The following is a 27,302-nucleotide window of genomic DNA, read 5'->3' as shown; positions in this document are numbered from 1 at the left end:
CGTTTTAAATTCTAAATTTAGGTTCTAAGTTCAAATTTAATTTAAATTTTAACTTCTAAATTCAACAAGATGATCAATCACACGTAACAACATATTTTTCAAAATGGTAGAAAGCAGGTATGCCAAACGGTATTAAAATGAACACAGAAGAATGTTAGATTCTAGAAAATCCTTATTTCTTGTTTTTTCCTTCTTATTTTTTCCTTTTTGAGTTGATCAAGGAAAAACTGCGATAAAAAATGAATCGAGCCCAGTTTTTCTCATTATTTATTACTACATTTCTTTCTGCCAGAAAAAAGGTTGCAGATCATCCTATTCGAGTATACTTTCTACTATCGTGTATAATATTGTAGGTAATCCTCTGCGAGGGATATCCGGTGTCGTATTATTTGGCTAATGCAATTTTTCTACATCCAATATTCCTCGAGGCAGGCGTACAAGTATGGTATAATACGTATTATATCCAGGCTAGGTGTATCCTTCGATGTGGGCTTATCCCAATACTATATGCGGTAAAATACCTTTGAAGAGAAGTGTCAGCCCCAGTTCTGGAAAACGTCAGTACACACTTCGTTAACTTGATACGAGAAATCCCGGGAGTATTCAAACGCCACTCGGTTATAATGTCAATAATAATAATAATAATAATAATAACGTCTGTCCGCAAAGTATAAAAAATAAGCAGCTTGAACAGATGGAAAAGCTAAAAATTCTATCGCAAAAGATTAAAAAATATTTCACGAGGTGTTATTTTTTTGTTGAAAATTTCTCTTAAACCAACATAATAATACTCAAAAATTTACAATTAACGTCAGATTTTTATTGAAATTGATTTTCGTACTTTTTAACCGAGACCAATGAAATGTCCTGTTGAAAAGCAGTTTAAATTTTTCTCTCTGAAATGATTGAAAATAAAAAAAAAACTCTTGATATTCTGACTCATATAATTTACGTAAAATTTGAAAAATCGTTAAATTGATAAAAATTATTTTGGGTACAAAAATTCAAACCGAAACATACGAATAATAAAACTCTGTGCATGGATGATGAGGACTATGAATAATGATGATAAAATAACCTCTAAACTGCTGTTCAAATCTTCATACTTGAAGTCTAAAAAGCACATGTCTTAAAAATGTTCGAGATAAATTTTTGCAGCTCTGCGCACAGTCTGCCGTCAAGTAAGAGACGAGAAAATTTCGCAGACGTGAATAGTTGTAAAGGCAAGTGCAGGCAGTACACATATGTTATATACCTATACACATACGTCCCAGAATGTATAATAGAGAACGACCATAAATCCGACAGGAACGAAGCGGAGGGTATATGAACAGTAAGAGTGTGAAGAATGGGAAAAGTTGATACTTGAATGAAATTAGAATAGTGTAACTACGAAAAAAGTAGCTTGAAATTTTTTTTTAACAAATATATTTGAAACAAATCGAAAAGATGGAAGTCGAAAAAACAATATATATAATAAACGACGCTTTGTGTGAGGCACGCCAAAATTACCGTCAATTGTTTTCTATTTTCCGATCGTTTAAACGGCTGGACTCGCTGTTTGGTTCTGGGGGTTGGGCAGCCTGGTTGCCCGACAATGACTCGGCGTCGGGCAGATTTACAGGCTTCCCTCGGCGACAAATGGGTTTCCGCACTGAACCAGTATTATACCTACCCCCCTGCACCCGCACTAGAAATGAACCCCACCCCTCCTCTTCACCCCTCAACGCCCTCTCTTTCTCTCTCTGTGTGTGCGGTTGGAAATAATTAAACTGACCGGCATCGAGTCCTTCGCGCCTCGCGTGCCGTCGGTATTGGGGAAACGTTATGGGTTGGAATCCGCGCTGCCTTATTGCCTCAGTCGGTAACACGCTCGCATTCCGACAACAATCCTGGAGCAGCCCCGTGTTTCTATGAATTTTAAATTTGCAATCGACCCGAGTACAACTCCTGCAAAAGGCGACGATGCCACGTTGAAATCGCAATGTTTTTCGCTATTCAGTATCAGTTGAGTTAGAAGGAGAGAAAATTCACGCTTTGCGTTTACTTTTGCAGTGATTGTTTTTTCCACGATTTTTCATCCTTGAACTAGTCATGGAAACACATCGAAAACGCAGGCTTAGTTGGATTTTGGTCAGTTCTTAAATTCTGCAAAGATTTCGCGCAAATTTCAATCTATTCAAATGATCTTAAGCAACTTTTAGTTACTTGCTCGTAACTTGAACTATGAATTTGAGTGGCTTCAAGTGATTTTCAATCACTTTGGCCAATATATGACTTCAAACCCAATCAAATGATTGATCGAAATTTCAAGTGACCTCACATGACTTCCAAGGGATTCACGTGACTTTAAATAATATTTAAAGTGAGTTTAAACAAGAGTTGGCTTTGGATCATTTGAAATTGGCCACTTCAAGTGAATTCTGATTCGATATAAATCCGAATGGCTTGTAAACGACATCAAGCTTGTTTAAGCGATTGTTGACGACTTCAAGTGAGTTCGAATAAATTTGCAGCATATACTATTAACTGAAAGGAATTATTCTAGTAGTTTCAACTACGTGGTGAATTTAAACTCCAGTCCTGTACGGTTTTTGATGTGGAAAAGGATTTCAAGAAAGACGGCGATCGAAAATTTTTCATTTGAAATACAGTAACGCTTTTAAATTTATAGAAAGATAATATTTCAACGCTTTAAACACTTTCAATGGAGATTAAGAGATACGTGACATCAGATCAGATACAGAGAAAAGCTTTATAGGATTCGCTCTACACGATATCGTGCATCCGGTCTCATGCGTGGTCAGCGATAGAAAAATATGGTTTGAAATGGAAAAAAGGAATGATAGAGAAAATCCCATTGAACTGCCAATTTCAAATGCCCGAATATACTCGCTCGAATCGGATGAAAACTTTTTCATCACTCTGAATTCCGTAAAACCCTTGACGAAATTTAAGCTCATGCGTATTTCTGTATCCATTCCATGCCAGAATATGAGTGTAGCTACAAAGCATTACTTATATAATGGAAGCTTGAGCGATTTTTAAACGTTACTTTATTTTTGGAGACAAATATTATTCCATGAATTCTGTCTGGCTCGCCATTCGAACACCTTCAAACAAATCAGTTTTCAAAAGCGATTTTGAGTAACGAATAAAACTCGATAACTGTTCTTGTGTCGAACTCAGAGCCTTGAAAATGTTGAACATTGATGTTTTGTAAAATTGAAGGTATTCCAAAACCCGTCAAAACTATATCTGAATCAATTATTCGGTACCAAAAAATTGTGCAGGTAATAGTTGACAGCGAAAAAAATGTTGAACATCAAACTAGAGAGTTCCAAAAGGTGCAGGCAAATTTTGAGTCAACGATTTCCACGATAAAAATCTGGTGACCAATTTGCAATGGAAACCGAAATCCACCAAATGACTCGCGATGTGATATTTCTCCTTCATTTCTACTTAGTATCGAAATGTGATTTCAGATAAACCGCTTTGTCTTCCGGACCAGAAGCTGGTCTATGGTGTTGCGAGGCACGAAGAGGCCCGAGTGATTTGTCGCGTCGAGGCTTACCCGGCTCCCCACAGCTTCCGATGGGCCTTCAACAACACCGAAGAAATGGTAGACGTTCCTCAGGCCAGGTTCAAGAACTCTACCAGAAGAACGCAGAGCATTCTTACGTACAGACCGGTCACCGAAATGGACTATGGAATGGTGCTATGCTGGGCAAGCAACACCGCTGGAATACAGAAGAACGCGTGCATGTTCCACATCATTCCTGCACGTGAGATAAATCCATAGAATTTTTTACCCCCAAAGACGATCCCACACCCATCGATAAAGTGCAACAAGCAATTGTGCTGCACTTGATCGTCCTGCACTGTCGATTCATGGGTCAGTCGTGAGACTCGATCATATTAAGATGATTATAAAGACGAGTTTGTACACCTCGAAACCGCGGGGATGCAAAACTCCTATACCGCTCAAGCGATCAAAGTGAAACTTGGGCAGTTAATGCCTTATTTTGGCAAAAAGTGGAGCGTCTTTTTACTTTTTTTAAATTTGGAAAAAAATTTTACAGATTGGTTACCACCCACAGAAATTGACCAAATTTTCACAGTTGCACTGAATGGATCGAACTATCCGTTATGATGCTACTCGGCGGTGATGAAACACACATTTTGAGCCCAGTTTCATGAGATTTGATAGTGAAATGACGAAATGGCAACTGATGAACTGGTTTTCGATTATGAAGAATACTGAAATCTCATTTTGGCGACAGTTGTTACCGACGTTACGCGCATGCCGGTAATGTATGCGTGTAATGTCGGTAAAAAATTACCGGCAGGCGTGAAAGATCGGTAACAAGTGTCGCTAAAATGAGATTTTGGTGTTCTTCATAATCGAAAACCAGATCAGCTCCCATTTCGTCATATCACTATCAAATCTCACGGAACTGGGCTCAAAATGTGTGTTTCATCACCACCGAGTGGCGTCATACCGGATAGTGCGATCCATTCAGTACAACTGTGAAAATTTGGTCAATTTCTGTGGATGGTAACCTATCTGTAAAATTTTTTTCAAAATTTTGAAAAAGTAAAAAGACGCTCCACTTTAAGTACTTTGATGAATTGAATCAAACGGGTTTGTAATCTTGAAAGGTCGAATGAAACTTGGTTGACTTTTTACAACTCCTTGAACTATCCACTTTGGTTTCTAAAACTTAAAGTTAATGGTGTTTCATCGAAGTCAAGTTCAGTGTCCAATTACTTTTAATCCGTGTAATTAACCTTCATCTGATGTATGAAAGATGATAAATATTGGTACTTGAGTGAATTAGTTACTTTGATCGATTGTGAATGGTTTCTTAATTGATAAAAGGGGATTGTCTGTAAATTGGGTTCAAAATAATGATGGGTAATCAATTGAGTGGTTTGATTGTTTCAGAGAAGCCAGAATCGCCGTACAACTGCACGTTAACAAACCAGACGACGGACTCGTTATCGGTAGAATGTACGGCGGGGTTCGACGGTGGTCAGCAGCAGTACTTTTTCCTTGAAGTATTCGACCAGCACACGGCGGTACTGCAGGCGAACAGGACGTCGAAAGATGCTGCGTTCACCGTTGCTGGCTTGGAGCCAGGAAAAGTTTTGAAGATGGTCCTTTACGCCGCGAATTCAAAGGGGCGAAGCAAAGAGACGCTACTTGAAGGGTTCACGTTGAAGGTTGCCGAGAAGCAGACTGGTAAGCATAATATTACCCAGCGTTACACTTTTGTAACCCGAGGAAATTGAAGCCGATCATTAGGACTGGGCTTGGCTCACCCATCGATCTCATTATTCCTTTCAAATGGAAAAAATTATATTTATAACGACCCCGCAAAGTCCTGGAACTCATTAAATTCAATGTTATGCGCGGTAGACAAGTTTTTTGTATGACGAAACCACTCCAGGAGAATCAATTATGACTATAACTTACCGGAAAGCGTCGAAGAATCACGTCTAGTTGGAGCAGAATTGAATTCAAATAGCTCTCAGCTACAAAGATTTTAGATTTTTGTCCTGCTGAGGTGGAATTCGAGTGTCAAATCTGAGGGACGTTAAATTTAAACGGAGAGAAATTAGTGTGGCGTGAAATTGAAGCGGTGAGGTTATGGCGGTTATTTTAACGCTGTTAAATTCAAGGGGTGGCGAAGTTACGAGGTGATAGTTTCAAGTGATTTGAAATTTGGGGGATGAAAAACAGTCGCAGCTTTTCGTCGGAGTTCGAAGAAATATTGAAGGATATTTTCTAAAAGGATATTAGCTCAGGTGAGCTAGTTCAATGGTAAGAGTAACGCGAAGCACTTTAATGAGCAGGAAGGACGAGGCCCGTCGAGGTGACGCCGGGGTTCTAATGAATATTGAATTTCAAAGCGTCCGCGAATAGCAGAGTATCCCGTTCGTATGCAAACGAAACCTCGTCCTCACCCGGACATCTTGGTTCCTTTACTCCGGCTAAAAGCTCGCTTCTATATGTCCTGAGCTGAGGACCTAGGATCGAGGAAAGAGGATCATCTGAATTATTATTAAGGAAAGCGGAGGGTTTTTGCAAAATAAACGAGTCCTGGAGACGAAAGTGCATTAGATTCAAACACGGGACTATCCATCGATGGGAAAAGTGGGGCTGGTGAAATTACGAGGAGTGAATAATTCTTACTTTTACCGGAAGGTTTTAAGGATACACCTCGAAATATGCTGGCAACGCGACGAATACTGCCACCAGTACCATTCGACCACCCAACGACTCGTTCATGCCCCATTAAAAATTAACTTTCTACGGTACTTTGCCGCACGGGAGCAACGCGACGCTTTTTAAGTGCAGCTTCGCAGACTGTCTCCCTGCTGAAAGCTCTCTTTATATATACATGTGTGTGTATATACTGATCGATAAAAAGGCGGATGGCTAATCGCGTGCATGTGAATTCACGCCATATGTGTCATAAATAAAAGTACATACATACCTAAACAATCGATTGATGGAAAAAGAGGGCAGAATCGATGAGACAATTTCACCGAAAACTTTATTCTTCCAATAATGCAGCCCTCATTTGTAATAGCTGTGTAAATTTGATTTTTTTCTCTTGCTTTTTTCATAGTTCAGGTCAAAAGACTCTTGAAGTAGGGTTCAATTCCAAAGAAACATCTTTTTGACATTTTTTCACCAGTAATTTTGCCCGGCAAGTGGGTACTCAATCGATACGCCAAACTGTAAGAAGCCCGAAAACTTTCGTACGGTTCAAAAATAGGCAATAATATCCGAACAGTGGACTCCAAAAAGAATTTCAACTCTTTGAAATGAGCGGAAGTAAGGTTTTCAGAGTTAATAGATCAGCCCTTCATTTCCAACATTGATGAAAACGTGAGCTTCCAAGTTGACGTGGAATCTGGAAAACTTTTGCTGGATCCTCTTGGAATTAAAAAAAAATTTGAATCTAATTTTGTGCGTTAATACAACTTACTCATATACGATATATCTGTAGGTTTGGGTGATGGAAATAAACGGCGAAAAACATGAGAGCAGTGCGGGTTCTGTTCACAGGAACGCCAATCCCGTTCGAATTTACGCCGCTGTTAGGAGTCCTCATCGGAGTAATAACTGCCCTGGTTCTTGTGACCCTTGTCATCCTCGGGGCGCTCAAACTGAAGAGCGACCGTCGAGCTCAGCGGCCGGGCGACCTGCCCCTGAAGAAAGCAACGGCCCCAAGCGCCGAGGAACTTTATGACACTGACGATAGGAACCCCGACGTCGTGCCGACGAACAAAGGTGAGACATGACCCAACTGCAGAATTCTTAAAAATCGAAACGCACAAAATCGAAGGTATACTCGATTTCTCCAATTACAACCACCGTTCGTGTCATACGTAATTTCAAGATTAACTTTTTCGTAGCTGGAGAGAATTCAAGAAACTATTTTATACTATAGGTATTTGCTTGTGGTTTTCGGTGAAACGAAACACGAATTACTGCGGTCGTAGTGTGTTTAAAAAAATTATCGACTAGAGATTTCTGACAATCCTTTCACGGATATTGATAAAAATATATCAATGACAGAATTTTTTGTAGCTGAATCGAAATTCAGATGTAGGAAAAATTTCAAAGACTGGCGTGGTGACGATTTTTAGAGAAATTTTCGTAAGAAAATTGAAAACATAAGCAAATTTGTGCGATGACTAAAAAACGTTGTTACACTATCGTGCAGAAAAACGTTTTACCTCAGCATCGATGAGGTTCAAGTAAGTTCAAGTATTCTGACCTAACTGTTTCGTTTCACCGAGTCCTGGCGGTATAGCAGTTATAGGTGTGTGTTTTTTTTTGCTTTTTTTTTCACGTAGTTGTTTTTCGATTCTTATCGAGAAGTAGCATCCCGCCAGGTAAAGGGTTCAACTTACAAAATAGTTGAGTATGAGAGCAAGCGGTGAGAGTAGGTATACAAGTTTAAAATCCCAATCGCATCAGAGAAGATTGAAGTATCAGTGTAAACGCGTTCAATTGCAGTATCAACCACCCGCATGGGTTCGAACGAATAGGTACAAGGTAACTACAACGTTACGCCGCAGGGTAAACGATTTCTTTCCTCTGGAAAAATCTCTTCAATTGTATTTCCAGCCACCAACCCCCCCTTCCTTATTCTCCGGTTCATGCTATCGCTGAACGATATTTTTTTCTTATTCTCCTCGGTCTTCGGTTTTTCCTTTCTTTCCTTTGCTTGAAAAATCTCCCTTTTAAATCCCATCTCTCTCTCTCTCTCTCTCTTTCTTTCCCTTTCCTTTCCACCTACGTGACATATAAAACGAGTTGATAAGGAGGTACCAGAGAAAGTAGTCTATTGGTAGTTTTTTTTAACCCTGTCATGAAAACTGGTCTTTGGTCGAAATAATCATTCGTTGGGTTAATTTTCGCTGGAAGACACTTTTCCTAAAAATGATGCCAAAAAAGTTTTTGAATGAGGACCTTTGAAAGAAAGTTATACGATGAAAATTTCCGGTGATTTGTGGTCACTGTCGTCATGAAACAGTTCAATTCATATGGTGGATATATGAATACCTGAATCAGCATCATAAATGCAAATTGGTTTCCTATGAGCGACACTTTTTCCAAAAATTGTGCGAGGTAACCTTGTGGTCAATGATGCTGGGAAAGGACTAATTTGATAAACATGCTAGTCAATTCGTGGTCAATGTTTTCATAAAACAGTCCAATTCGTATGTCACGTATAAGTACCTAATTCACCGTCATCAGTATGAATTAAAAAGAAACTGATCTGGATTTCTCATAAAGGACACTTTTTCCAGACAATAGTGCGAGGTAACCTTGTGGTTAATGATCCTCGAACAGGACTAATCAGTCACCAGTTGACTCGTGTCATAAACAATGTCGTCATAAAACAGTCCAATTCGAGTAATTCATCATCGCAAATGTGACTCGAATATGGATTCTTCAGACTTCCAGTGTTGATTGTGAGCTGCAATGACGACGTCGTCATTCGCCATTTCATGAGCGTCAACGTTGGGGTGTGTTTGAAGCATCTGTAGGACTGTTTCGCAGACCTGGGAACAATAATTGGAGTATAGCTAGTGTGTATCGCTACCCAGGGTTGTTGACAATGGAAATCCTGGATAGACAGGGCTCATATTGTAAATATGAAGTGCTCTTTGAAGACGTCTCTAGGATGCATGGCGAAGTGCGTAACCTGGGGCGGGGGCGCCACCCTTGGCCAGCGCCCTCGGCATTGTGTTTCAAGGGGTGGGTTGAGGACGGGGTTTCAGGAAGGTGGGGGACAGGTATATCACGTCCTAAGTCAACTCGACGATGCCTGGGCGCTCACTCTCCTCGTCATTCCATCCATTCCACTCAGAAACCGACAACACTCTACCCATCCGGAGACCCGCTCTCCTACCCCTCTTTACCATCTTCCGCAGTGCAGCGAATGCCGCTTCTCTCTCGGTCGGCTTCGCTCTGTTCAAGCACCAGGACTAACGTAAGAGAGAATTCTGGATCCCTTCAAAGGCTCACGCGCCCTCCTGACGTCCTGACGTTTATACACGTTTGTCCCTGTCTACTGACGCGGTTATCACTCTTCTCCCAATCCCAGACGACGACAACGTCTATCGTCTAACCAACGTCCCACAACCACTGAAGACGAAGAAATGAACCGAAGAAATACCCACCAAAGCTGGAGTTGTTCTATTGCAGTCGTCTTCCAGGGTCAGGACTCGGCACTTGTCGCTTTGCTCTGTCCGAATTGATGACGATTCGACAACGTCTTGGGCACAATCTTGCCAAATTGTCATCAACTCTTTGTCAACTCGTACCAGAATGGATGGACTGTATTTTTTTTATCTTCTGCACCAACTTGCTTAAAGGTGATGGAGAAGAGACACTCATCGATAGTTTTCGGAACAAAACCCCTTTACTGAAACAACTCTACTGTTTTCAAGGATGTGCAGGCATATCATTGATCGCTGAAACCCAGTTTATGAAACATTCGTTGTAGGTGGAACGAATCTTTCAACAATATTACTATTCGGCTATCCATCAACTGTTAACTTCTATAAACTGTTCCATCTTAGCAAGTCTCATGTCTAATCCAAGCGTCTGGAATCCGTCCTTGATCTCGAGTGCTGAGACGGTGTTGGTTAATTTACGAGGAGCAGGATCTCTTGGTCTTCATTGTTGATCAGCGGTATTCATACCTGTGCTAACTATTATTCTGGCAAATTCAATTCAATTGGTGCTCTAGTGATTCAATATTTATTAGAAAGGGTCCGCGCAAGATTGCGGCAAACATCTACTCGCGAGTCAATGGTAACCTGAGAACGTGACTTCTTCGTTAGTGGAAAATAGAGGACAGCTAATTGAAGGTTCAACTGGGAAAAATCGTGATTCTCGCTCAGAAGGTTCGAGTTAAATTGATTCCGAAGTCTGCTCCGAATTGGCACTCCATTTACAATGAAGTGTTCGGACTATGGCTCTCTTACTTGTGGATCACTCTCACGATCCAGACGATTTTCGTCGTTTCCTCTTCCTCTTCTCTTCTCTTCTCTTTCCCTTTTCTTGTTCATCCTGCGGATGACGTTGCTACGTAAACTACCCGGTTATAAGCTAGTCAAGAATCACGATGCGTGGGGACACAGCACCACTTTCCCGAAACCAACCCTGTTACCATATCGAAAGTTAAGGCAAACCGTCGATCTAACTTGAAGATTCAGATTACCAGCTCACCGGTTCGACCGCCGGAACTCCACTCGCCGTTCAAACAACCCCCGATGGACAGTCGGCCACCATGCCAGCTCATCAGATCAACCATCTCCAAGGGCTTCCACCCACCTATCAGATCAACGAGTACAACAATTATCCCACCCTACCGGTGAGTCTGAATCAAATTTTGTCTTTATCCATCTTTCTGTCATATCTGAGAACGCGGAACTTTGAAATTTTAGAAAAAACTATACAATCCACATGACTTCTGACAATGGCACGAAGTTTGTGAACAAAGATTTTCTATTTGCGAAGGATGATTTCTTGCAAATTCTTAAGGGGGTATCTACTCTGGTCTAGAAGCCTAAATTTTAGGCATTTTTCAAACTAGGATAAAAAAAAAATGAAAAACATTTTTACGGTTCATTTTTTTTATATGATTTTTATTTATATTTGTGGAATATAAAGAAGAATTTTAAAAATCAAAAAATCGTCGAATTACAGGCCGGTGAAGTGGGGGTTACAAAAAAAAACGGTGCTCCCTAGTTGAAATGATTCCAACCCTTGTAGTGATCTAAAACAAACAAATTAAAAAAATTCTTCATTAGTAAATATGTCGGATTGACTTTTGCCAAAGATAAAAAAAAAAGTTTTTTTACCACCCTTTTTTTGACCTTTTCGAATTTTTGAAAAATACTTGAAATTAAAATTTTCCGAAACCCGAGGCAGGAGTGATAGAGAGATATATAAAAAAGATTTTCATCAAATTTCAAAGGAATCGCTAAGGTAGAACTTGAAATATCATGACAACCATCTCGAAAAAAGTAGTTTTGATAAAAACGCGTTTGAAGTTTGAGAAATAATTCCAGTAGAACAACTCAGATAATAATATTTAATACTCACTTTGGATTAATCGGCGATCCCAGATCCATACATTGGGCCTTCTTCTTTTTCATAAGCAATGTCTTGCGAAGTTCTTTCTGCTAACCGAGCTGTTCTGCCTTCTTTTGAAGCAGCAGAAGCTCGCAGTTCAGAGCGATCAATTCTAACTTCGTTACGTCTGTAAATCCGCTGTATCTCCGAAAATAATTCGAATTTCGTAAAATTCATTCAAGGGCATATTTTTGAGTGTCTAAACTGTGAAAATGTGCAAAAAAAAATCGATTTTTTCAAATTTCTAGACCAGAATACCCCCTTAAATCAAATCATTCTATCAAAGGCCAAAATAAGTCAAGCTGAAAAGTATTGAAAAAATTTATACCCTATCCCGAGTTTTGTTGTACAATAAAATTTGTCGACACCATAACGTATGGAGAAAAGCCCATAAGATTTTTGAGCTTTCCTTATACGTACCGTCCGGAAATTTCGAAACTGTAAAAACTTTTTTCAAGCAGTGAGATCAGGATATCACTGTGGAATATCGGTGATCCTTTTTCAATGAGATTTTCGGGAAGTTACGAAGAGAACCGTTACGATATGGGGATGAAAGTAAGGGATGGTTGGGAATATTCTGGTGCATAGGCGTGGCCGCTGGTTAAGCTAACGAGGCTGACGCGTTGAAACGGGGCTGCTGATGGGCCCGGGATGAATACAGAGCTGTAAAAAAAGCACCAGATCGGCCGTAAAGTGAAGAATTTTTCAGAAGATGTCACGTCCTCTTCAGCTTATATGGCTGCTGGATACCCGGGTATCCGCGATCCACGAGGCGTTGTAAAAATAATGGCGCTACCACACCGCAATATGTAATCGAGTAGCTTCACCTGCCGTTTCCTTCTCTTCGCTGCCCTCCTATTTCCTTTACCGGTATTACATATGGTGCATTCCTTGGCAAATATGAAGTTTTTTTTTTTTATTTTTTTTTTATTTTTCCCTGAAACTACCCAAAATATGTTTTTCTGCACGATTCTTATTCCGTTGATTGTACGGTACTAAAAGAATTTTGAAACTTTTTTGTAAACATACGAGAATTATTGATGAAAATTATTTTAGAAGGAAAATGGTAGGAAAATTTAACTCGATTTACTGTTATCGTAAAATTGAATTCTTTAAAAATTTTTAAACGAAACGTTATTATTATTATTAGTATTATTTTTTCATTGCATTTTTCACATTTTTTTCAAAGTTAAAATATCCCTCATTTGATAAATAATTCTTGAATAATGTGGATAATTTTTTATCATACTGTGAATTGTCAGGGTTGAGCGTTGCTGAATTTGACACGGAACGAAGCACACGTGCATCACTTATATTGCGTATGCAGAATGCGAAAAGCAAAGTTCCGCGATCCATGATCATAGTCCTGGTCATTTAGAGTCCTTGTATGCGGAGGCGGCATCTGTTATCAGCCATCGCGTCCAGCCACCCTGCCAACTTTATTGTTTCCCATAAAGTTTCACGGTTTATCACCCCCGTTATTACATACATCTTCATATACGACTGTGCATATATATATATGTATATACCGTTCGATGAGTTGCCTTGAAAATCTACCCATGACGCTCAGTTTTTCGTTGTACAAAAAAATCCTGCAAAAAAATGTTCACCGTTCGAAATGTTGAAAATTTTTTTTTAATCGAAACATATGATTAGAAAAAATTGTCTAGCAGCCACGTTGAGTCGGTGTCTTAATATTTTTACCCTGGAATTTAAAGAAGGTTAAAGATTCTGTTTTTTTTTTTTTTCTTCTAAATGTGTCACTTTTCAATTGGTTAATAAAATTCAACAGCGTTAATCTCTTTAATTAATCGAATCTTTGAAATGAAATCCAAGAACTCTTTCGAGCGATTCAAAGAGAAATGAGAATAAATGTTTCGTTCGTCAATTAAACTGTAATTAGACACGCCAATACAAATACACGTTACTCTTTCTGCCATACTCAAACTGTAAAGTAATTTATACCTATCAGTTCTATCGAGATAACGAAGTCTGCAGCAAGTTTGTGATACTTGTTAACTTCCAGACTGGAATGATTAGATTTAAGATAGTAGTAGCTCGTGTGTAGCTGGAAGTGACGGAGATGAAAGACAACGTTTGACAGACAGGAAGAGAAGTAAAAAAAATGAGGAAAAAGAAAGAAAGAAATAAAAAAAAAAAAAAAAAAAAGAAAGAAAGAAACGGTGATAAATGAAGAATGGATGAATTACTTGATAAAATTCGTTGGTAATGAAGTAGAGAGTCAAAGGTTCCTGACCGTAAGTACACAATCGTGGAATGTAATACATGATGAATTATCACCGCGACATGATTAATGAATAGTATAATCTATGGGCTATCCGGATAGCAGAGACTTGGAAAAGAAATCTATAAATAACGATCAATCAAAATTTCCAGACTTACCGGATGGCTGGAAAAGTAGACAATTTTCAAGAATTTTTACAGAAAAATTTTTTTACTCGATTCTATCCGTTTTTGTACTTTTTTTTTTTTAAGTATATTCAGTAATTTTTTCGTCAAAATTTATCCACTCATGGGGTTGTCACAGTGCTCGGTGTAAAACATGTTCCGCATACTGACACGGTTTTGTGGTGCCTTGGATTTTGGACAGTTGGTTGATCTGAAAATAAAAAAAATCCAACGAGATATTGAAATATTATATATTGAGTCGTTCGCTGCGTATGGATTTTTTTTTTTTTTTTTTTTTTTTTGTTTTTTTTATTAACGAAACGGTGAACGTTTTGACTTTAACGTTCGATTTTTGGCCTAAATTTAACACCTTTTTTTGGACGATAAGAAAATAAATAATTGAGTTAAAAAAAAAATTACTCAAAATCAATCTTGGACGTCTAAGGTGTCCCTGATGTATTAATAAGCTTATAGATGCCTGAATTCACGGGTGTGTATATATATATATATATATATATATGTATGTATATGTATACACTTACACGTACAAATTTAGGGTGGAGTATGAACGGTGTTCAAGTTCAATACCGCCGGCATGAAGCCGTGGCCGGAACGTGGCTGCGCTGCGCCCCGTATTTAACGAGGAAATTTCCAATGGCGATAAATTACGAGCTAGGTAAATTTGTTAAGTTATTGCTACTACCGGCTGCCGCCTGCAGCGCCGCGCTGCTAAACGGGGCTAACTGATAGAACAAAGTGAATACCTCGCGCCAGAGTTTCGGAATTGATAAATTCCATTCCAGGGAGAACGGATGTTTTTTGCTGAATTTTTTAGTCCAACTTGGTCGGGGTTTTTTATTTTTGAATTTTTGAATTTTTGAATTTTTGACAGCGTGATTTTGATGTTTGAATGGGGTGAATGGGGTTGAGATTACGTATTTAAAAGGGTGAAAAGTCAAAATCCGATTTCTTTTAGTGGCGATAGTTTAAGTGGAGAAATCAAATTTTGCAAAAAGGGTGAAAGCACCGAAATTCTATTTTTTTTTTTTTTTTTTTTGTAGAGAAACTTCAAGCGGAGAAATAAAATTTTGCAAAAAGGGCGAAAGTGCCGAAATCCGATTTTTTTTTTTCTTTGCGGAGAAACTTCAAGTGGAGAAATAAAATTTTGCAAAAAGGGCGATAGCGCGAAAATTTGAATTTCTTTAGTCGCGAAACTTGAAGTGGACAAATCAAACTCTGACGAAACATCGAAGTTTCGAATGGTTTGAAATGTCACATTCAAAGTTCCGACAAGTCAAAGTTCCAAAAGGTTTAAAATCTAGAACATTGAAATTTCGAGAAATCGGAGATTTTTAGTTCTATGAATTTCTGGAAAAAAAAAAACAAGAAACAATCAATAAATTATCGAAAAATTCAACACATTGTTTTGAAAATTTGCATTTACGATTTTGAAAAACGGTTCGAAGAGTTTCTTGGATAGGATTTTACCCCCCAATATGGCAAATGAAAACCTGACAAAACGTTGTTTGAAGAGCTTATTTAACAGTATTTAATAAATGTTGAGACAAGTTTAAATTTCTTTGGTCATAATCCAATATTTTCAGTAGAAAATGTACATATATTTTCCTCTCATTGCCAAGCAACGAGCAGAAGGGATCAATAAAAGAGAGAAAACCGCGTAACTTTATAACAGGCTTACAGCAGAGCAAAGCGAAGTGATTTAGTTTTTCACTCGACGTTGTTTTTTTGCTTTTTTTTCCTGTTTTCCTTTTTTTGCACTCGTGTTTTTTTCTCCCTTTTTCTTCTTCCGTTACTCAATTTGCGTATCGTATTACTTGTCTTTGTTTCCTTGTTTCTTATCCCCACCCCGTTTTTACAGAAGGAAAACGGGGGATTTTCACGGTATACCGGAAAATCGAGATTCTCTTCTCAGTTTCTCAGCGGAGGAAAATTAGGTAACTCAAACCGCGCCGCGCCCTTTGAGAGTCTCATTCTGTATATTACCTATTCTGTGCGGAAATTTTCCTGCAGGATTCGCTGACGCAGACGCTCTACAGACCGCAACTTTCGCCTAACTTTCTTCTCTCTCTCAATCAAGAACCGCGTACCGTCATTATATCTGCTAATTCAACCCTTTTAGCAGCGCACAAAGAACCGTAATCTTCGTCTTCATCCCTCGAATCAAAATTCTAAACTCAAGTAATTCCTACTCACCTTTCTCGTCATGAATAATAGTCAACATTCTCATTTCGCGTATTCATTTCTTTTTTTCTTCCATACTTCTCTTCCATTTTCTCTCTTCGTCTTATTGATAATCCTAGTTTTTTTTTTTTTTTTTTTTTTTGTATTTCTGCATTCTGCGATTATAATTCGAAAAATATACCCAGCATATTATAAATGCAACGAAATTTTGAACAGTAAACCAGAAATGATTCGTGAAAGCGAATAATTTTCTTTTTTTTTTTTTTTGTTGTTGTCTTTCATGTCACTTCGGTTGACTCTCAGAATTTTTTTGTCAGATTCTTTTGAAATTCACGGAAAGTTTTCCGCAAAAACTTAGTGGGAATTTTGTTTCTGGAATTTTTTTTTTTTTTTTTGATTCCAAAAGTTTCCAGAAATGAGAGAGAAAAAAAAACAAGCAGTTTTCCATAAAAAAAAAAAAAAAAGAGTTTTCCGGAAAACTTTTTCTTACGTGTTAATCAAACGGGAACTTTTGTATTTCTGGAAAACTTTCTTTTCGTTTTCGCATAACTTTATTTTGCATTTTTGAAAACTTTTTTTCGGCTCTGGAATTTTTCTTTTTTTTTTTTTTTTTTTTCTCTCTCACTTCATCTCCGTATTTTCATTTCGAAAGTTTTCTCAGTGACGGAGAAGAATTTTTCCCTAAACTGAACGAAAAGAAGAAAGAGAGAGAGAAAAAAAAAAGTTTTCGGTCGGAAAAAATAAAAAATGTCATGCCTACCCTACTTATCATTATTATTATTATTATTATTATTATTATAACTATTTTCTTTTTCCTGGCTCGTTTTCCTTCTCTTTCTTGCTTTCTGTGGCTGTGCATTAGAGTCGTACGTCGAGCAGCGCTCGTTTTTGCTTTTTTTTAGCTATCGGGGGAGGTGACGTACGCTGAGCTTTGCCTGGCGCGTCCGACGACCCTTGCGACGACGGGAATGGACTCAAAATTGGGAGTGATCGTCGGGGGCAAGCCGTACACGAAGGAAGCTACGGTTTACGCCTGCATAGACCATACCGTGCGGCAGCCAACGCCGCTAGGATTTCAGCAACAGCAACAGCAACAGCAACAGCAACAGGATTCCGGACTTGTGACGCCCGGAAGTGGAATTATTTCGGGGAAGCACCACCCTCGTGAGGTCGTTACAGTCCGCACACCCCTTATCTCTACTCAGGAGAGCTGCGTATAGGGAAGGGATTGCGACGCGCTTAACGTCAACGAGTATTACGTCTGAGACAACCGATCATCCCTCTTAAATCGCCCGCAGAAAAAAAAAAAAAAAAAAAAAAAAAAACGGAGATTTTTTTCTCTTATCATACCTCGTTTTTCATACATCGATCGGGGGCGGGGGCGGGAAATTGGGCGATAAGAATAACGGGCGCGTCGTTTGGGGGAAATTATTATTAATAATGCATATATTATAGTTGGATGTACCAGGTGTTAATGATAACAATAAGCGTTACGGGGTTGATTCAGTGGTTAATCGGTGATTTATACCAGTGAAAGTTAAAAGTTAGCTGGCTGGAACAATTAGCCAGCTAAAATAAAAATTTATGATAAATTAAAGTTGATCAGTTAATGATAATCAGCTTAGCTAAGAATTAAAATCGACGTCTGTCAAATCTATTTGATACTTAAGTTTGGGCTAACTTGTCTATATAAGTAATTAACTAAGTATCGCAAATTTTAGAATAATTTAATACGTTTTATTTACGCAATTTGGTAAGTAATTCATTCGATGATATTTAAATTAAATTCGGTTAAAAACTTCTCGAATTTTGAGTTGACGAACGTTTATTTATGTGACATTTTGGTTAGAAGTTCGAATCGAAAGGATGAAAAATTCATTTACTTTTTCGTTCGTTCGACGCATTTTTAGGTTTGGCAGGTTCGAATTAGCTGATTAACCATTTTCGGCAGGCTTAGCCTGTTAACGGATTCACCATTTTGCTCGGCTAATTACTTTAGTCAACTCACTTTCAGCTAATTAGTCCGGCTAAATCATACGGCACTAATATTTAGGTCTTGACTTTTTGTAACGCAGTGGTAATGACGTTATATCCTAAACTGTGCAAGAAATTTTTAGTCCATTCCAAATTTTCATCCGAAGATATTAAAGTCTGAATTTTTTCAACCGTAGACAACTTTTTCAAAAATATTGTTACGTAAGTCCGAAATTGATTTTAATTGTGTGAAATTTTTTTTTTGTTTCAATTTTATTTTCAATTTCATATATATATGTATATATTGAGAGAATATTATTTTCAGAAAATTTCAAAGCTTTTCAGCTTTTCTGTCGAGACTTTTTGCACCTGATACGTCAGTCAAAACCGTCACTACTGAACACAAGGGTGAAACGAAGAGAAGGGTGATCGACCGTCGACGGCGATGCCAGGTATTAGTGCATAAATATATGAGGCAATCCACCCCAAATCGACCAACGTCTGACCCTGACCCTTTCCGATTAGAGTGATGATATTTTATGTTTTCCACCTTAAAAAAAAAAAAAAAACACTCTGGATTTCTTTAAGATTTTTTTGAAAATCATCTCATTTACTTATGATTTTTGAAAATGAGTAAATCGATAGTCTCGATTGAAAAATGTGAAAAAATCGTCGCAAAGCTGGAAAAGTCTAGTGTTATTTTTTTTTTTTTTTTTTAAGGTGGAACAACGCAAAAAATCGGTTTGGGGTGGACCACCTCGTATGCATGTATCTAGAAAATTTCTCTGTTGCGCGGAATTCGCGTTAACGAAACTTGACATTGCCGGTGTTGGTCGATTTGATCGGAAGCTTAACCAAATTGTAAATGTAAATTTTTTCTTATATATATGCAGACTATGAATAATGGTTGAAGATTTTGGTTATGTATAATATAATATATATATATATATATATATTGAATACGTATAAATGAATATGATATTTATCGGTAAGTAGATACAAGTTGTAAATATACAAGATGAGGATGGATAGGTTAAAGGAACATTGGATAAGTGAAGTTGAATTGAATTGAATTGTGGATAATACGAAAGAAATAGTAATAACAAAAATCGAAAATAATATATTATTGAAAAAAAAATGAGAGGAGAGATAAAAAAAAAAACAAAAAAAAACAACAACAACAACAACAAAAATTAAATATAATAATAAACTATATTTAAATGAATCGGTTACAATAACAATAATAAGAAAAAATGATATTAACAAGTACCGTAAATTTATGTATAATTACGTAAGGAAAGGTATACATATACATAAATAAATAAATAAATAAATGTATAATAATAATTATAATATATTTGAGTACGATATAATATGAATTGATATATATATATATACAATATATGTAATTGTATCGTCAAAGGAACAATTCGATTGTAGGTACGTGTAAATTTGTAAATAAATAACAAGGCGTAATTAATTAATATAAATATAAATATATAAATAATAGAAGTTATATTACGTCGAAGATGAATGATGATAATTCTATTGCGAAACGTTGGATGGTATATCGCTTCTCTGACGTTATACGAATATTTATAAAAAAAAAAAATACATATATATATATATATATATATATATATATATATATGAACTGTAATTATTTGAATCAGATAATTAATTATCGATGATACATAAAATTACTATTAAAAATAAATAAAATATCCCTTCCCAACCATTTTCCCCCGGCTAGGATTGATTTATCATCAACGATCATTGCATGGCAATAATTAATCGATCAAACACGTGTAACATATTATAATAATACTGAACTCAACCCAAAGGAATTCCGGTGTACAGCATAAATATTTTTTGTATTAAGTAACGGATTCAATAGTTATTCGACTTTAACAAATCGTTAGAATTTATCATCATCTTCATATTAAATTACGTGTAATTGTGTGTAACTTTTAAGTTAATTATCCTCCTCGTTACTGTTTTTTTTCATCTTCTTCTTTTTTTTTTTTTTTTTTTTTTTTTTTGTGTGTGTGTGTGTGTGTTCTCTGTGCGTGATGTGCGATATTTAATTATTATTAAACTGATTTTTATAATGTATTATTGCTCGTTATTATTAAAGTTATTTTTCATATATTATTACAAACCAAAGACTTGCTGCGCATGTGTCTCCGAATCGATAAAATCTGGTGAATGAATGAGCGAGAGAAAAAAAAAAAAAAAAATCTGTGCCGTGATTTTTTCTTTTTTTTTTTTTTCTTTTATTATTCACTGTAAAACCTCTCAAAAATTTCCTTTGTTCGCAGGAAAGGAAACAAATTTCGTGTGAAAATTTCAACGCTTTTTTTCCTGTTTCTTTTTTGTCTTTTTGTTTGTTTTTTTTTTTTTTTTCCACTTTTTTCTGCGACGGAACAAAAATTCGAAATTGAATAGGCAAAATTGAAACTGCTTAACGCAGGTTTGAAAAACACTTGGCAATCCGAATATACATTTCAATTCTTAAAAATCTACAGAATTAATAGCTTGCTTGATGATTCAAAGAGGCATCGCAGAAGTTTTCATTTAATCTTAATCAAGAGTATAATGATTAATTTTAACGAAACAATAATTATCTTATATATATGTGTACAACTAAGTCGTGCGGTGCAGACTGGCTAGTTTTTTAACGCGCTCTTTTTTACATTCACTAATAATACTTAGATAGATAAGTACATGATATATGATATATATATATATATGATTATATATATATATATATATCATCTGTTTGGGCATCTAGCAGATCCGTTTCCAGCAAAACTTGTTTTCGCTCAACGGTTATATAAATGATTAAAAATTGTACGATATAATAATTAAAGAAGACCATTATTATACGTGTATTTACAATAATTATGGAGGCAACAAGAGAAAGAAAAAAAAAAAAAAAAAGGTAATAATGAGAAAAATTAACAACAATATAAATATATAAAGAAATATACATATATGTGTATGTATACAAATAACAGAGAGTATAGATATATACATATATATGTAACTGAAATAAACGTGTTGATATAAAAAGTTTATACGCTGATTCAATCATTCCAATTCTCCACGCATAATCTGATATTCTATACATATATATTAGGGCGGCGCAAAAAAACCGACTATTTTTTTTTCCTTTTGAGTCTCGTGTGAGAAAATGTTAGTTTTTGATGTTTTAAGAGCCCACTCGAAAGGACAGTTCAAAAAAAAAAAATTTTTAAGAGGTCACTCCACATTTTTTAAAACGTCAGATATCGTCAAAAATAGTTTTTTTTTTTCTCGTCACGGTATAATATTATAGAAAAAAAATAAATAAGTTTCCGAAAGTTTCAGTTCAAAATTTGAATTTTGAAGGGTCGCTCATAATTTTTTTTTCAATTTTTTGGTGCATTTCTTTAGATTTTTTCGAGTGACCTTTTAATATTCATATTAAAATTTCATCAATTTTTTTTCTTTTATTTAGTAAGAAAGAATCGATAACAATACACCACGAAATGAATCAAAAATCAAACAAAATACTGAAAATATAATTTTTTTAATTTAATTTTTTGACGATTTTTGGCATTTTGAAAAATTTTGAGCGACCTCCTAAATTTTTTTTTTTTCGAGCTGTCCTTTGGAGTGGGCTCTTGAAACATCAAAAACTAACATTTTGTCACACGAGACTCTAGAAAAAAAAAAAAAAATTGGTCGGTTTTTTTTTGCGCCACCCTAATATATATACACGACATCAAAAACGATTCAACTTTACCATACACTCAAATTTTAGTCTTTTCTTCCTTCTTATTTTCACTCAATGATGAACTCAATATAATGAAAACAGAGTACAACAGCTTGAAAGAAACTTTTTAACCAGCGATACGAGCGTAACTCGCCAGAATCAATCAGCTGAACGCTGCAGCCCGCGCCATATTGCTTTCAACCACGTGACGTTGAGAGAAGTCGAAGAAAACGAAGAACGAAATTGATCGTGGTGAGTACTGAGAATAACAATGATATCATCATCATTATTATTATTATTATTATTATTATTATTACAACAATAAGCCGAAGCTTATTACGACGAAAAAAATACTTTTTATCAACCCTAAGTCTCACCCTTATTCGATTTCGAAACAGAGAAATAAACTAGGGATTGGTATGTTTGTGTCCCTGAACTCGTATAATTCGGCGAGTCACTTTGTATGCCTACACCTACACCGAGCTTTTTCAACCCCTCCGGTAAATTTTGGTTATGCCATAGCTAGCAGCCGAATGACGTGAAACGTGAGCCCCGAAAAAACGACGTCGCCGGGATTTTGATCCCGGATTGAAACAGAAACTCGGGAAACAGAATTTCGCTTCCACCTTACAAGCTGAATACATTGCTTTGGTATGAAAGCTCACCGATCGTGACGGGAAATTTTTTTTACAAAAAATTGATGATATATTTTATACAAGGTATAGGGTGAACGCTGTGAACAGGTTGTAGTCATCGACGTTATCAATAAAGTGAACGGCACTTAGATAATAAGATATTTGTAAGGTAGGAAATACTATTTTGGCGTTGTAACGGATGTATTTATAAAAGGAAGGAACGTGTATTTTTTTTCAATTTTTCAATCGTGTGGTGTTGTGAAATTCTGGTACAATATTGATATGTCTCATGTGAGATGATGTTTTTATTTGATGAAAAATTACAAAATCTACAAGTCATCGAAATTTTTGCACGAAAAGTATCTGAAAAACTCGGTATTAGAATATTTTCAAGAAATTTATAATGATTGCAAAAAATTTCTATCACTGGAATTCCGAGAGGAAGGCGATCGATATGAATTCTCAAATGATTTTAACGATTATTAAAAATTTTCTACAATTCCATCGGTTTTGTGAAAATTGTAATCAAAAAATGACTGACATTTCCAATGATTTCGATATCGTGAAATGAATCTCAAAACCTAACGTATCACTGAATTCCGAAAGGAATGCGATCGAGATGAATTCTCGAACGACACAACCGAGTTTTAAAAATATTCTACAATTCCATCGTTTTTGTAAAAATTGTAATAAAAAATTGACCGACATTTCCAACGATTTCGATATCGCGAAGCGGATCTCGCGATCTTTCGCGTTACAAATAATATGAAAAATCTGTTGATATAAATTTTCTGTGAGATTCTGTTAAATCCCCTTTCGGACAGAATACCGAGGAGAATAAAGGCGAGGAAAGTATAAGATAGAAACAAAAACAAGGATCACGGGGTGTGAGATACGGTTGACCAAGCTGTTGTCAGCTGCGGAATATACACGATATAAGCCGGTCCCCAGGGGTTGTCCGCTAATTGTAAAACAGCCCACGTTATTCTCCGGCGGAAATACATTTTCCTCGTGATCCAGATAGATAGAGGTTGGCTCCATTCGTGGGCCCTAGATCTCCATAGACAAGTCCGTATCTTTCCGCGTAAGCCTCGAGGCCTTCAGGCAAAGATAGAGACTACCCTTCCCGGTAATCCCACCCATACGTTTTCCGTCCTTCGCTTCACCCCCTCACCCTCTCACCCTCTCACCCCCTCGGCTCAGCCACCCCCTGATCTCTGATTCTTCTGTATACTCGCGTATCAATCTTGCCGAGCCTCCAGATCCGCTAACCAATATCACAACTTGCTGTACCAAGGTACCGAGGATATACCTGAAGGGATTTGCGCCGCTTCTTCATCTCCAACCCTCAACCCCAGTTCCAACAACCAGTTTTCTCTGCGACGTCCATCGATCAACAAGCCCTGAAAACGTTATGGAGGGCTTATTCCATTCGGTGAGGACAAAATACTTGCAAGTATTCAAAGTGGTGAAATTTTTTATCTTCACTCGGGTAATAGAATCTTAATCTACATCTACGATTCAAGAATTAGAGAGAATCTTTCAAGTTTAAACAGATTTCTCCGGAATAGTTAGACGAAAATTCTTACAAGTGAATTAGATTTTTTACCGTGATGTGGGAAGTAGTTTGACATTATTTGATGTATATTGTTTTAAAGTGGTGAAATAATATAGGAAATTCTGAGGAATAATTGACAATCCTTCGACATCCTTTGAATCCTGTTCAATTCTGTGACGAGTTTCAAATGTGCTTACTATTATAGTGGGAATTTTTTGTATGGAATTAGGGTCTTTTTAAATCTTGTAAGATCATGTGCGATAATTTTCTATCCTGGATATCATTCGACATCTCATACTTTTAAAGTTTCGTCGAATAATGTTTGAATAATAATTTTATTCAGAGCACTTTGAGATCCAGCTGAATGCTTGTTCGAAACGATTCAATCGAACTAAACCTGAGATGAAATTATCGAGAATCCCTGAAATTGATGAAGCAGCATCTCTTTCGGAGTACCTGACTGCTAGGGAGAAGAAGATGTGAATAACACTGGTCAACAATGAGTCATTTTTTGTGTGTAACTTGAAAACTTTTGATTGATTATGTTATGAACAGGGTTTACTATGATAAATTTGATATTAGAATATTATAGATACGAATAGTTTTATTGTAATATAATTTTTGCTGTTTTTTACAAATATTTTGTCCTACAATATTAAAATAAATAATGCCTTATAATGAGTAACAAAACACTCTGAATTAAAAAAGGTAAGTGAAAACGATGAAAATTGAATTTTACTGATAGTAGCTGTAAAACAAAAACTGGACCTGATGGTAAAAAAATAAATATGGTTTTATAATGAGGGTATATTAGTATTTCAAAATTTTTAAGTACCTTCCTTGTTTTTCAAAAATTTTGTCAACTAATGTAATACAAGTATTTTGTCCCGGTGTAAGCTGTTCAAAATGATTGTGAATTTAATTGATTTGTCAATTTACGAAAATCAGGTTGAAAATTTACAAATTCGTTGAAGCGAAGTGACTTACTACGTATTCGTCTTAAATTTACAATGAAAATTTACTATTTTACCAAAACTTATATTGGAAAATTAAGAGAAAAAAAATAAACTGCTTAAGAATTTTTTTTGTTTGTTTATTAACGGAACGGCGAACGTTTCAACTTTAACGTTCATTTTCCGGCCTAAATTTAATATGTCTTTTTTTTTTTTTTTTTTTTTTTTTTTTAACCATAAAAAACAAATATTTGAATGAAAAAAAAAAAAAAACCCTTACGCAGCAAACAAAACAAAATCTACAAAAACATTGTGTCCAAATTTGGTGGAAATTGGTCTCTTCGTTAGTCTCGGAAAGGCGAATGAAAAGAAAGTCGACTTTGAAAATATTTCACCCGAATGAGCCCCCTTAACTGTTCCGTATCCAAATAAATAAAACTTCCAATACAGTTTAGGAAGTACCGTAGAGAAATCCTTAACCGTCTAGGAAGATGTAATCCTGTGAGTAGCGAGTGAGTCCGGCGATGGGGGAACGGGAGGAGCCGATGATTGTACACCATGGAACGTGCGAGATGGCCCAGTGGAGGTATGGAGCCCCATAAGGTGTAGTGCGTGAGGAGTAAAACAAGGGACGAGGGTGGAGGGAGGGAATGAAACTGAAGAGGTCGAGGGACCTGAGCAGTTAATCTGTGACGTGTTACAATCAGGGTTGTCCCTGAGGGAGGACTCGTAAATAACTGATCCTTGTGTTCCAGGTCCTCTTTCCTGCAACCTCCCCCACCTTCAAACCACCCCCGCGTCGACGACTCGCCGACGGACTCGGGTCGGCGACATGGAAACTGCTCTCCGAAGTCCCCTACATCTTGAGCCATCCTCCCGGGCATCCCCGTCCTTATTCTTCTCTCCAGTGGGTACCAGACGCTGGTCGTTGGCCCTGCGATGGAGGATGGTACGTGCCTCTTGGTCCCGTGAGGAAGTAGCTAGTCAGATCCTCGCCGATAACTGGCTAATCAGACGTCGTCCTACCGTGCATTCCTCCGTCTGGACTGACTACCTTTGCCTTGTCTTCAGCTCCTCAAGAGGGGACCAGTTCTACCTGACGATTTTATCATAAATGTTCAGCGATTGTTAAGTGGATTGGTGGAAATGTGATGGAATTGATTATAATAGAATGTGATCGGTATTTCGGTGACGGAAATACGACGGCAACCCGTTAAAAAATTTAGCAGCAAAACGTATGTTGATTTTGCCACTTTTGTGAGAAAGTCTGACGGGCATTCAGATTTTTTATTTTGTGTTAATTATCGTAAGATGATGATGAATTTCTGTGGGGTGAATCATGGAGACGAGTGTTAATTATTGTTAAATGAAATGTAATTAGTGTAGTCAATAAAGGGCAGATCAATCTATAATGTTACCTTTCTAGTGATTCACAACGTGATAACCCCATTCGGTACGTCAGGTTTAAGGTCGATTAGCTGATATCAAGTGTGCCAGTTTATGGAATTATGAAGATTCTTGACTAGAATTTGAACCTGGAAATCCTCTTGTGAATAGAAGTTCTCTAATTCTAATGTAGAAATGACTGTTGGAAATGAGCACGAATTCGATAGATACCTTGGAAGAATTTGCGAAACTCGAATTTTCGCAGCCAGGTTCCTTCGCGATTCGGAAAACACTTGATGACTTTGGAATCGAGTACGGAAGTGGATGAGGAAATATCATCAAGTATGCGCTAAGGCACTTATGGAAACATCTTGAATTTGTCGATCAGCGTTCAATACAGAATCAACACCGCTCAAGATATCCATCTCACTATTCGTGGTTTAGAATTCGGCGATAGCTGCGATTATGTTGACAGATCACTATTCCAGAGTGATTTCGCGGGAAAAAATCAATTTTGCGCAGTCCCAATACGCTGCGAGCTATGGCTTGAAAGTTACAGCTGAAAAACTCAGGATTTTTATCGTCATTTCGCTACTGCTGCTCCTACGCTTTTCTTGAGGTGTTTTCTAAGTTCCTAAGGATCGATGTACTCTAGAAATGGTCATGCAAATCGATTCCGAAAGTAGAAATTTTCGGCTTCAGGAATGAGCAAAAAAGTGAAGCTTACCCCTTTGCATTTTTGGCGAATATT

The 27,302-nt window shown here is 36.9% G+C and overlaps 1 protein-coding gene across 1 annotated transcript in view; it reads left to right on the top strand.

Moving 5' to 3' along the window:
- Nucleotides 1–17,611, top strand: part of LOC124414143 (synaptogenesis protein syg-2-like) — a 244,172-nt gene extending 226,561 nt beyond the window's left edge. The window contains exons 11-15 of the mRNA XM_046895088.1: nucleotides 3,486–3,785; nucleotides 4,949–5,245; nucleotides 7,082–7,306; nucleotides 10,747–10,910; nucleotides 17,188–17,611. Of these exons, the coding sequence (XP_046751044.1) occupies nucleotides 3,486–3,785; nucleotides 4,949–5,245; nucleotides 7,082–7,306; nucleotides 10,747–10,910; nucleotides 17,188–17,505 (1,304 nt within the window). The 3' untranslated portion in view covers nucleotides 17,506–17,611. The remainder of the gene's footprint in view (nucleotides 1–3,485; nucleotides 3,786–4,948; nucleotides 5,246–7,081; nucleotides 7,307–10,746; nucleotides 10,911–17,187) is intronic.
- Nucleotides 17,612–27,302: the final 9,691 nt, after the last annotated feature.

The sequence above is a fragment of the Diprion similis genome, chromosome 13 (assembly GCF_021155765.1).
Source record: "Diprion similis isolate iyDipSimi1 chromosome 13, iyDipSimi1.1, whole genome shotgun sequence".
Classification (NCBI taxonomy): domain Eukaryota; kingdom Metazoa; phylum Arthropoda; class Insecta; order Hymenoptera; family Diprionidae; genus Diprion; species Diprion similis.
Note: the sequence above shows the minus strand (reverse complement) of the source record. Positions and strands in the feature narration are given on the sequence as shown.